General features: G+C 35.8%; 1 protein-coding gene across 3 annotated transcripts in view; it reads left to right on the forward strand.

Annotated features, from left to right (window-relative positions):
• LOC101896521 (fasciclin-3) overlaps positions 1 to 13,722 on the forward strand; it is a 418,355-nt gene that overhangs the window by 360,058 nt on the left and 44,575 nt on the right. For all 3 annotated transcript variants that reach the window (XM_059119877.1, XM_059119878.1, XM_059119879.1), the window contains exons 2-3: positions 12,952 to 13,272; positions 13,346 to 13,693. In XM_059119877.1, the coding sequence (XP_058975860.1) occupies positions 12,952 to 13,272; positions 13,346 to 13,693 (669 nt within the window). The remainder of the gene's footprint in view (positions 1 to 12,951; positions 13,273 to 13,345; positions 13,694 to 13,722) is intronic.

Consider the following 13,722-nt stretch of genomic DNA (forward strand, 5'->3'; position numbering starts at 1 on the left):
ATGGTATTCATCTGTCGGCTAAATCGGCTGAAACTTGTGTCCAAAGGTATTCATGAATTCGTCTCTTTAATATGATTTTTTTAATTATTTATTTATTTATTAATAATTTAATTATTATTATTATTTGTTTTTGATGGCGCCCAACGTTGGGCACTCAATAATATAGCTTCATACTTTATTCTCTTTAATATTTTATTATGTATTATTTTATTATTTGTTAAGACATATTACATTGAAACAATGGCGCCCAATGGCAACATCGTCAAAGAAGCGCTATGTATGAATAATCCAACAGCTACTTTGGGCGGGAAACTTTGGTGGGAGTTTCTAGGTATTCAGAGTCCCAAATACCAATATTCACTATGAAACTATCAATGAAGCTCAACATAAAATATTGTGGAATTTTCGTGACGGAAGAGATATAGAAAAAACAGGCAAATCCATAAGGCTATTTCGGCTGGGAGTTCAAAGTGTCCTCTATAATTCGTTGCAATAGAACAGTGTTGGCATGTTTGTTCGGGTTACCATAGTATTTTGTTGTTGCAAAATGGTCAGGCTTAATCCTATTATTGTTGGTTTTATAAAAAATAACGTTTGTTTATTAGTGGAGAACGATGGTAATGTTTACCAAGGGGTAAGCCAGGGAATACCTAGGTTTCGGAAATAGCCCCCAATCCTCATTAGTTCCCTTGTTTTTTGTCTGGGATATTCTTCCCAGGAGTTATTTTCAAAATAACTCCTACGACAAAAAAAAAACTTTTTTTCCCCTGAAATTTGTATAATGAGATTCCACAGCCTCTTCCCACAGCCTTCCATTTGAACTCCTCGAAATACTCACATTACTCGACCCCTTCCGCCTAAAATTCTATGTTTTAGTGACGTTGGTCTGTCTATCTATTGTAATTACACTATCTTTCGAACGAATTGAGATAAAGGACTACAATTTTGCACACATGTGTATTTTACCAGTAGGCGGGTCAACGTTTTCGTATAGCCCCGATATTCGGTATTTTGATGATTTAGGTTACATTTTCAAATGAAATTGTTTAAAATTCGGTACTAAGAGTTTGTAATGCCCGTCGAAATATCATTGTATGCATAGGTTCACGTTTTATATAGCTCTCATAAAACGATACCTACCGATATTCGGTATTCTGATGATTTTAGCCACATTTTTCAGGGGATGTAGTTTGTAATGGGTTCTGTCTTCGTCGGTAAAATACTGCTCAAAAATCTTCTGCAATTTATGTATTCTCCTTAAAGTTAAAAGCTATTTAAATTTATTACACACTTGACAATAACCGGACCACTTTACTTCACACGTAAGCCTTTGAGACTGCTACCCCCAGTTGTTGGCTTGAATTTTAAACCAACAACGGCATGCATCTGTTCTTCTATTTAATATTACCTTGAGAATTTCATCTAATGAAAATCTTGCCATTAGAATGTGTTTCTGAGACCATCAATAAGCAACAATAAAAAATCCGTATCAACAGCTGCAATTGTTAGAGCAAAAACATATTCTAAAGATATATGAGCTTCGTTAAATATTATCCTCGCCGAAATGGCACTTTAAATTTCATAGAAATATGCTGTGTGCGGAATTTGCCATTCTTAAATGGAAATAATGAAATTTAATAAGTCTTTAGTTTCAGAATGCTGCTGGACAAGCAATCGAGGGATGAGTTTGGAAGTTTATGTCAATTACATTTTTATATGGACAATTGTGGATTGAAATTAAATTTTGAGAGTGAACTGTAAGATTGACTTATAAATGGTTCTACTATTGCACACAGAAAAATACCATAATTTATTTATTTATGTATATTTTCCGTGTCTCCTATTAGAAAAACTTTTTATTCCTCCAATACTTGAACGATTTTTTCTTAACAAATTTTTTTGTTCCATAATTTGCAAAATACATCTACATTGAAAAAAAGTCAAACCATTCAGTCAAGTTTTCTCATCTTGAGCTCCGTATAACCCGTAACAACCAGCAGCTGGATATGAAAGCTTCTTCGCTGGCCAAAAACAATTTAGGAAAAAAAATAGTTTTTCTATGGAATTAGGTCAACATTATGGACGCTACGATGATTGATTTTAACAATAGAGGCTCATAACAATCCATAATATCCACGGACCACGGACAATAATGGCAAATCCCTTTAAAAATACACTGCTAGCTGCTGGATACGACCCAAGGCTTTGTGTGGTAGCAGCTATGTTGGTAGCGAACTTAGCAGTCGGTTTTGCCGACAGATGTATACCCTCAGTTATACAATTATGAATATTGAAAATTTTGACCCTTTATGAAGGCGATACCGAAGAGGTGAAGCAATATTATTAATTTTTATATATGAGATAGTTTTTGGAAAATAAAAGGAAGTATGCGTCAGGTTGCAGATGTAATGGACCAAAGTATTCCACTTGATCGAATATTGATATAAATATTGGGATGTGCAAAATTTGAAGAAAATCAGGCAACTTTTACCAGTTTTTGGGAAATAATGGTTATTTATAGTTTTAACCTTTTGTGAAGAAGGTACGAGAAGGGTTGAGCCGATAAACTCTATAATCATACTAGATCTCTGGTTGAAAAAAAAAAAAAACTTTAAATATATTAAGTTTGAAAATAATCGCCGAATTGTTCCGCAAGTTATGAGAGATGGAAATGCTAAATATTGTCACCCTTTGTGGGAGAGGTACCAAAAAGGGAAGGCCGATACATATAATTTTCACTCTAGATTTTTCAATAGTTAAAATTTTGGAATGTGTGAAATTTGAGAGTCAAAATTATTCAAAATTTGTGGGGAAGTTGTGGGGTAGGTACCAGAAGGAGAGGTCCGATATATCCAATCTTCGCTCCCAATCTTGTGTCAATAGAAATATTGAGGTGTGTGAAATTTGAGGAGAATTGGATGCATATATCCCAATTTAAGAGATTCAAAATTATTCAAAATGTTGTCTCATTGTGGGGGAGGACCAGAAGTAATGGTTCAATATTTCCTATCTTCACAACTAATCTTGTGTTGATAGAAATATTGAGATGTGTGAAATTTGAGGAGAATCGGATGTATATATCGCAATTTATAAGAGTTATAAATATTCCAAATTTTGACCCGTTGTTGAAGAGGTACCAGAAGGAGTGGTCCGATATATCCCATCCTCACAGCAGACCTTGTGTATATAAAAATATTGGGATATGTGAAATTTGAAGAGAATCGGACTCTCATTTCACATTTTATAAGAGTTGTGATTATTCAAAATTTTGAACATTTTGTGGGGGAGGTACCAGAAAAAATGGTCCAATCTACACCATCTTTATAACAAATCTTGTGTTGATGGAAATATTGAGATGTACCAAGTCTGAGTTTATGAGCTTCGTGGATATTCAAAATGTTGACCCTTTGTGGGGGAGGTACCAGAATAAGTGGACCGATACATTCCTTTTACACCAAACCTTGGGTTAATAAAAATATTATATTGTGTGTAATTGGAAGGGAACCGGATGCTTATTTCGTATTTTATGATCGTTTCGGTCATTCGAACCTTTAACCCTTTGTGGGGGAGGTACCAGGAAAAGTTGTCCGATCTCTACCATCTTTATAACAGATCTGGCATTGATAGAAATTTTGAGCTATACCAAGTCTGAATGGAATCGAGTATTAATTTCGCGTTTTATTAGCTTCATGAATATTCAAAATTTTGACCCTTTGTGGGGAAGGTAACAGAATAATGTGGACTGATGCATACTTTTAGGGTCGTTGCACAAAATACTTTGTACATCCTTTTGTGTGCGTTTGAGGTGCTGGGAAAATCTAACAATTAAAAATAAATATTTCAACATTATCAGTTTCCCAGCAGTCATAAAATATCACATGTGTACAATTCAGTGATCTTGTGCGCTGTCGCATATGGTAATGTGTAAATAATAAAGTCCATGATCCAAATATCGATGCGCCAGTAGGTAGCCAAAATCACATGAATGAAGGACAAGCAGCCATGTTATGTTCCCTTTTTAAATCTAAAAAATAGATAAGAACAATTGTCTGGCTGCGAGTAGGTTAAGTTAGATTAGTTTTTGTAGCAGTTAAGAACAATATTTTTAAAATAAAATCAGATTTAAATCAGCAACTCAAACGAGCGGTTGTGTTTTATTTCTCAGGAGTGAGATTTGGAACTGATCTCAACACAGAGTGGTTGGTTTCCCTTCTCGCTTGTACAGTCGTAACATATGTAACACAGGTCTAGCCAACCACTACCAACAGAAAAGCATTGACTGTGTATATTTCATAGACATCAACATAGAGAGAGAGAGAGAGAGTAACTCTCCCTCTCTCGGTAAACATTGTTAATTCCTTGCGAAATGGAAAATTCGTTGTTGGTAAACAAGCGAGCAGATTGGTGTTGAGTTTACCGATCAATGGTGAGTTTTATATACAAAATAACGGTCGATCTATGGTGAGTTCTATATACAAAACCATGATTGGGTGTGGTGAATTGCCCATGGCTGGTGTGTGGACGTGACTTCTATATCAAATCGGATATTAATATATTTTTGTATAAAAAGAGCACAGATATAATATAAATTTATATATTAAATAACATGTGTAAAACCTCCTTTTACACAGTACTCGAATATTATGCGTGACCTAGCCTTTAATAAATACAAAATAGCTACGTTCATGCTAAAATGTAAATAACGATAACCACAAGTCAATATGTCCTCTTTATCTTCTTTTTTTTACTCCTACTCAGATTTCCAGTGAATAATTATGGTCAGTTCTGGTCGTAGTTGGTCATTTGGTTTTTGCCTTTTTCTTATTTGGTTTCTCCTTGCCTTTTTCCTCGAATTTTATTGTATACATTTCTAATTAATACGACCTTATTTGCTAATGTTTTATGATGAACGAATTGCAAAAGCAAAAAACATCCATTTCTCTCAACATTAACATTCGCCAGAGCATTACCATTTTTCAACATCACTTGTCCTCAATTAATGAACATTTCAATATATTATTGCTTTTGAAAATTGGTTGATGGGGCGCAGGGAGGTAAAAAAAAAACGGCACAAGCAAATGGCTATAGAGGGGGAAAACAAACGAGAAGAAGGAATGGAATAATTGATGAAAATATTTTATGGATTTCCATGGAAAAGACTATGCCAATTTACTTTTTGCTGATTTAATCCTAGACCACAAAAGGCGAAAATTTGGTTTGAAAGGAGAAGATTTCTGGAAACCATAAAACAATTAATACAAGGTAGGATAAGTTTGAAAAAGTTGTGAGAAAAAAGAGACCTCACTGCATGGGTTGTACTCTCAAAATATTTTTCAATATGCAGTGACCGAGATTTTTAGATCGGACCTAGTAATTAAAGGAAGGGAGCAGGATATTTTTCTCAAGAATGCCGGCCTTATGGCCCTAGATACCTTGCATCCGTTTTCAAGTGCCATCTTCTGCTAGCTTCTTCCATGAGAGCCTTTTAGAATTGGCTGTTATATAAGCTTGGGCGGTTTGAAACTCTCTTAAATCGGTATATCAATCGACTGAGCTAATTATTCAACCATTTCAGTCCCAACCATATTTCTATGCTCTGGGACCCAACAGTCTCGATTTGATGGCTCTGAGGGCCGATTGACTGAGCACATATATAGCACTGGCGGTCTTGTTATGCTATAACATAGTTGTGGGACCTTGTCGGCTGTCTTCTTGATTCCGAGAATCCCCGTCTGAGAAACGCTGCGTTTGTTATTAAGTTCATATGAGCGTTTTATAATTGGCACTGGTGCCTTCTTCCATCTTGGAACCATCTGTGTATATGGTCAGGCCGTCTAGAGGGAGGTTCACCTTTAATCTTAGATGAAACTTTCTAGAATTTTATTTATCACCGAAAGCCAAAGCAAAGGGTGAAAGAAGTCCTTTCGGCAGAACACCTCTTTTGACAGTTTTGCTGATGGAACTCTCTCCCAAGCTCGAATTGATAATCCTACTGTTTAGCATCCTATCAATTTATATAATTAGGATTCAGGAAATGCTACAGGCATACAGAGAGAGAGGGAGAGTTATGAATTGACTCGACCTTCATATTGTTGAAAACCCTCTCTATATTGAGAAAAGCTGCCAAGTTGGAGTTTCTGCTCAATGTATCCGACAACTTTGTATAGAGCAATTGCCACTGATCGACCTTTGACATCCGCATGCTGTAATTTGCTTATTGTTTATGTATGTAAATTTGAACGAATTTTCAGGTCTACACCTCTTTCATTTGAAATTCGAATTATTCCATTTTAAATTCGAAACAAAACAAGTAAAAAAGCAGCTAAATTCGGTCTGCCTGAAATTTTAATACCCTCCATCATTTTGAAGGAAATTGAAAAATTAAAAAAAAAATCCGTAGAAAATACTTTTCATATGAAACCCCCCAATATGGGGGGCTATACGAAGACATGTTCCTTCATAAGGTTTTTTTGTCTAAGGCTGTAGTATCGACTCCGAATTTCAAAAACGAAATTTGAAGCAATTCCAATTAGTAATGCCGCTAAAATCATCAAAATTCCGAATATCGGCAGGTATCACTATATGGGAGCAATACGAAGATGTGGACCTGCATAGACAATTTTCTGTCATAGGCTGTAGTATCGATTCCAAACCTCAAATCCGAAATTTGAAACAGTTCCGTCTAATATTGTCGATAATGTCATCAAAATACCGAAAAAAGAGAGATACCGTTGACGTGGACCTGCATACGCGATTTTTTTTTTTTTTTTTTTTTGTTATAGTTTGTAGTACCCATCAGGAACTTTGAATACACACTTTGAAACGATTCCAGTTAATAATGTCGCTAAATTCATTAAAATACCTAATATCTGCAGGTATCGTTATATTGGAGCTATACGAAGACGTGGTCCTGTATACCCAATATTTCGTCGTAGGCTGTAGTACCTATTACGAACTTTAAATACGAAATTTGAAACAATTTCGTTAAAAATATATCTAAAGTCACAAAATACCGAATATTGGGAGGTACCGTTACCGTGGACCAACATGGCCTATTTAAGAACTTTACCTGCCTAGTAAATACACATATGTGCAAAATTTTAGCCTTCTGTCTCAATATTGTTCTTCTTCATTATACTTCCATTAAATTCAATCAATTTCCCAACTATTAGTCAATGTAAAGTTGCTGTCTTCTCTAAATTTGTTATTATATGCTATTGTTGGAAGCTGGGCCATGTCGGAGTGTTCATCTCCATTGCCGTTTTATTGCAAATGTTATCCACTCTTTTGGAAAAGTTCATTCATTAATCTTCATCAGAAACCATTTAACCAGGTGTTCCTTTAACATTCACGTTTGTTCAGTTCAATGGCCAGATTCTTTCAAACGACGATGATGATGATGTCTTCATCTTTTAGAATATGGATGCAGTTAAACTAGTATGACCCACAGAGATGGCGTTGTCGAAAAGAAAAAAACAGAAAATATCTGAAAAATCAGGTTTTTGCATATTTTTATGGATTTTTAATAAATATGTTATTTTAATGAAATTCGAAAATCATTAATTTTTTTGAAATTTTTTTCCAGTGACAGAAATTTTTACCCTGATTCCGGGAAACTATTTTTTTCTTGGGAGACGGCCGCGGGACCCCAGATTTTTGGCCCGAAAGTCCGGGTTTAAGACCCGGATTTGACATTTTTTCCCAGTGGTAGGAATTTTTAGCCTTATTCCGGGAAACTATTTTTTTCTTGTGAGACTGACCCGGGACCCCAGATTTTTGTACCGAAAATCAAGACCCGGATCCACTTACGCAATATAGACAATATAGGTATCGTTGGAAAGCTTACGAAAATACAAGTGTTCACATGATTGGACTATTTATAAGCGGTTTGGAAGTAATAGTCAAATTATCGATTTTTTGGACCCGGAATTATATAAAACCCCTAAAAAGTCGAAAAAGAGGCCATTATGGGGGTCAATAAAATTGATGTCAAATTATACCTAACACTCTTACCTTTCCAAGATGCTACAATCTGTGGTCCACCGACCACTTATTGGATAGGTGTTTTCTTTCAAACGGGTTCAAGACCCGAGATAAACCCGTATCCACTTATCCGATATAGGCAATATATGTAGCCTATATCGGATAAGTGGATACGGGTTTATCCCGGGTCTTGAACCCGGGTTCTCGGGTCAAAAATCTGGAGTTCCGGATCCGTCCCCCAAGAAAAAAAAAATAGTTTCCCGGAATGAGGGCAAAAATACCTATCTCTGTAAAAAAATCGAAGAGTTTTTACTAAACTAGAGTTGTTCCCTTCCTATTCTTTAATTTTCCAGTTCCAAAGTTACCCATCTACATTTATGGCATAAATATATTTTTACAAACCACATCCGATTTGGAATCCCTAAAAATGTTCACATAATAGCATCTCGTTGCATATTCATGTTCATCGTGAAATATTTTAGCATTATTCACTATATTCACTGACATTTGATTATGTGTTCGATCCGTCACTATTTCGAAAAATTCTTGTTGTTTGTCCAAATGTGTGTGTGTTTTGTCAAAAGCTATTGAACGACGTTTTAAATATTACCATGACTATCCGCCATGGCAATATGGTGACGTGGATGAAGATGCTGGTATGGTGTTTAATGAATTTCGATTAAATGAAGTTTAATGGAGTCACGGCATTTTCGTTGAACTGTATTTGTTTGTGTTAAGCGGAGGCGAAGAGATTTTTAATTTTTGTTTTCTTCCATGAACTAAGAATGAAAACGAAAAAAAAAATACGTGAAAGGTTATGTTAAATGATTGATTTACATTTCGTTGGAAGGCATAATTGAAGGGACGGGGGGAAAGTGAAGGGGGAAAATGTCTTTTATTGTTAAAATGTCAATTCAATTGGAAGTTACGATTTTAGGTACATTTGATATGAAATTTTAGAAATTAATATAATTTAATTGAGTCAAAATTAAGAAGTGTGGAATTTTATAGAAATTTTAAAAAGATTGAAAAAAAATAATTTTGTTATGACATTTGTGAGGCCTTGAAATATTTTCCGAAGATCTCCTAAGGTGTATATTTCCTCGATCAGCGTAAAATTTCTTTCAGATGTATCACTTATCGAATGTTTATGAGATGAAATCATACTGGAGCTAGCAATATTCAAGGTAGAGCTTCTAGGATGTCTAATGACCTCATATTTGAATTCTGTGGCCCTAATTTCCTACCGATTTAGGAATGACTTCTAATTTCATGTTCTGAGCATGTAGAGAATTTTTTCCTGTAAAAAAGTTGAATTTAGGTTACCGAGTCTACATTTTTCAATATTTAAGGGCCAATTTCAATCTTATACATGGTATGTTTTCTTGATATCTCTTAACATTTCTAGAAGATTTGTGGTCTAATTACAAAATGGCTTCAGCTTAGAACCGCTATTTTATATAGACCCCATTGGACAGTACCTTTATATATTCGAAACACCTATAATGGGGAGTGTTGGTTCTTCGTAGGAAAAAGTTAAATGTTTGTTTTCTCTTTCGAGACGAGCTTAATGATCTCAATTTTGCAGTGAAAAGGAAAGCCAGATAGACACTATCACACACTCACCACTATGCGACGCGTTTCGCCGTTGGTTAAGCGGCTCACCAGGCATATTTGGTATGGATGATGGCTTACAAGGGCCGTTCTCTGGAAAGTAGTATATATTTCGAACTTATTGCAAATTAGCATATGCGAATTATACACTAGAAACTCTCCAGGTTCGACTCAAGTTCTATTGGCAGATCTTTTTCACAGCAAATTTTTTTGTTTTTTTTGTAGTGATGGATTTTTTATCCACAACAACTACATTGCTTCCAATGCATACACTTGTTTTAGTGCTGCTTTAGGAAGACGGGTTAATGACTCTGAACGTAGAGACGGCAACTTCTATTTGACTGCACACCGAGGTCCGTGGTCTCGAAAGCTCGTCTCGAAAGAGAAAACAAACATATAAATCATAAAACATATGATCTTCGCCTTAACAAGGCAAAACGGAAAAAGTTAAAGTTATGAAAAATTTTTGAATATAGGTAAGTTTTTGACATGAGCCCCTTATGGCAATGGCCGATTTTAAGTGTGTTGAAGGTTTTATTCACAACTAGCAAATGCCCGCTACTTCCACAGCGATAAATCCACCTTAAAATTTTAGATTATTTCCAAGTGTTGGTATTAGGCCTTTTTAATACTCGTAATGGCCATTTTGTTCAGTTTGAAAAAAATTGTAATCAAGACTTCATACCTCGCACTAAATTTTTAGACTATCAAGGTTTTTTTTTCCTTTTTCAAAAGAATAACAGGAAAATGTTTACCTTTTACAGCAAAATTTAGTACCGTTCAGTACTTTTTGAACAATTATAGTACACATTTGCAAAACCACTATCAGATCTCAACATCAGATAGCAACAGAGACCTCAATATCAAATCTCGGGATTTCAGATCTATATATTCACCTCATACCAAATTTAGTACCACTTAGTATTTTTCGAACAATTATAGTACACATTTATAAAATCACCTCTATATTTTAATAGCAGATACCAACAGTGGAATCTATACAAAATTTCAATGATCCAACATTAGAACCATTTAGTACATTTCGTGCACTTTTAGTACGTATTTGCAAAAACCACCACCAGATAACAACCTCAATATCAAATTTCAGGATTTCAGCTCTATTCCTTTAGCCTATACCAAAATTAGTACTTTTCGAAAAATTATAGCACACTTTTCCGAGACCATCTCAATATCTTAATCGCAGAAACCAACAGTGAATCAATATAAAATTTCAGGATTTCAGCAAATTTCGAACAATTATAGTACACGGTTCCACAGCCAACTCTATGTCTCAATCCCGGATATCAACAGAGACCTCAGCATCAAAATTTCGAGATTCCAGCTCTATTCCATCATCCTATATACAATTTAGTACCATTTAGCATTTTCCGTACAAATATAGGATACATTTCCAAATTTCAAAATTGTATCTCTATCTCTATACCTTTACTCAATACCAAATTTAGTACCATTTAGTAATTTTCATACAACTACAGTACAGTAATTTCCGAAACCATCTCCACATGTCTAGGCTACACATGAACAGCGACTGTAATACAAAATTTCATATCTTAAGTCCTATCTTCACCCTAAACCAGACGGTTCCAAATTTAGCACAATTTTGTCCAGTTGGCACACTTAGCACACGAATATAGGGATGTACCGATATATGGGGGCTATAGGAAGACGTGGGCCTGCTTAGACAATTTTCTGTCGTAGGCTGTAGTACCCATTACGAACTTCAAATACGAAATTTGAAACAATTCCGGTCAAAAATGTCGATAAAATCATCAAAATACCGAATATAGGAAGGTACTGTCATATGAAGACTATACGAAGACGTGGGTCTGCATACGCAATTTTTTGTCATAGACTGAGGTTCTCATTGGGAACATAAAATATGAAATTTGAAACAATTCGCTTAAATCATAAAAACCCGGATATAGGGAGGAATTGTTATGTGGGGGCTATACGAAGACCTGGATCTCCATAGACAATTTTCTGTCATAGACTGCAGTAGCCATAAAGAACTTCAAATACGAAATTTGAAGCAATTCCGGTGAATAATGTCGTTAAAATCATCAAATATCGGGGGAGTACGGTTGTATGGGGGCTATACGATATCGTGGACTTATATAAACAATACTCTTCCATGGGGTAAGGTATTTAGAAAGAACTTCTTGTGGGGAATTTCAGACAATTCAATAGAAAAACATGCCCCAAATAATCAAAATACCGAATATCGGGGGGAGTACCATTGTATGGGGGCTATACGATATCGTGGACTTATATAAACAATGCTTTTCCATGGGGTAAAGTACTTAGAAATAACATCTTTTGTGGATTTTCAGACAATTCCATTGAAAATTTTGGCTACAATCATCTAAATACCGAATATCAGGGACAACGTTAAATGGGGGCTGTATGATATCGTGGACCGATATAGCCCATCTTCGAACTTGACCAGCCTGCAGACAAAAGACTGATCTGTGCAAAATTTTAGCTTCTTATCTTAATTCGTTTTGACTCTAGCGTGATTATAACAGATGGACAGACGGACAGGGCTAAATAGTCTTAGCATTTTACGCTGACCAAGAATATATACACTTTGTTAGGTCTAAAATTATTATCTCGATGAGTTACATACTATGTATGGTAGAGGGTATAAAAATAGTAGATCTTTAGAGATTGTAAACCATTACGAATACCAACGATATTAAATGTTCTCGAGCATTTCTAAATTGAAAAATCTCCCCGATGACGCTCATTTCATTTATCCCCTTCTAATTTTGTAATAGCTTACACTTTACATACGCTCTTTAAACATTTACTAATGCAGACTGCTTACAAATCAATATTGGCAACTGGCGGAAAAGGAAGTAATCACTCAATTTCTAATAAACTTTAATTTACATTTCCCTCCCACTTTTCCGTACACCCGCCGGGGGATACGTTTAAGTACTTTAAATGTTCAACATGTCGAACTGGTAGTTGAAAAGATTAATTGAACTTGCCTTGTGCAGACTCTGCGTCAGGTTGGCAGGAAGGAGAAGAGGTCCACACAAAACAAAGCAAAATGTATGTACACAGGTTGTAATACAAAATTTTGCTGCAGTCAAACATTGTTTAGCAGCAGTCACACACCAATGGGTTTTGCATCGAACTTACACACACACAAACTCACACCATCCAAAAAGAAAATACAATTTATAAACATTTGATTTACTTTTTCACTTTGCACTGCAGCAGCAGACAGTTAAAAGAGATATTTTACTGGCGCAGTTTTTAAAACTTATTTTTCAATTTTCTACATTTTTCTGATTTGTTGTGTTTTCTGTTGTTGTTTATTTTTAGATTCCCTGGCACGTGCCCAAGTCAATGTTGAGCCCAACACAGCCGTCCTCAATGAGGGTGATCACACGGAACTGTTGTGTCGTTATGCCCATCACTCAATCACCTATTGTCGAATCGAAATCCCTGGAGAGTCGAAAGTATTCAATTTATCGCCCGATTGGAATAAAACGCCCGGCTTTGAGTACTTTGGACGCGGCCTGACCAATGGTGAATGTGGTGTTAAAATTGCCCATGTAAAGGCGGTCAATAATGGTCAGGTCAAGTGTAATTTGGGTGTCCAGGGTGAGGAGTTGTCGGGCACAATTGATTTGGTTGTGGCATGTAAGTAATTGATTTTCTTGGAGTTTTATTTGGGGGAGTTAATTTTATCTTCATGCGTTTTTATCTTCTGCAGTACGTCCCAAACAACCCCTGGTCGAGTTGATTACCAAGCCAGACAATGAAGGCTATTTCAGTGAAGGTGTAACATTCCAAGCCCGTTGTATAGTGGCCGATGGTCGCCCTTATGGAAACATCACTTGGTATTTGGATGATGAACCAGCCAACAAACATCTCAGCGAAATGGATTATGTTACCTCAAGTCCCACCAGCAATGGCCTGGAATTGACCACCACCATTCAGGGTATCAGCTGGATTTTGGGACCCGAAGATAATAACCGTAAATTGGTGTGCCGTTCCCATCATCAAACTGATCGCGATAGTTTGCCACCCCAGGAGGGTTCCTATCATCTTTTGGTGCGCTGTAAGTACACGTCCATCTCGAATGGCCTT

The sequence above is a fragment of the Musca domestica genome, unplaced genomic scaffold, assembly GCF_030504385.1.
Source record: "Musca domestica strain aabys unplaced genomic scaffold, Musca_domestica.polishedcontigs.V.1.1 154, whole genome shotgun sequence".
Classification (NCBI taxonomy): domain Eukaryota; kingdom Metazoa; phylum Arthropoda; class Insecta; order Diptera; family Muscidae; genus Musca; species Musca domestica.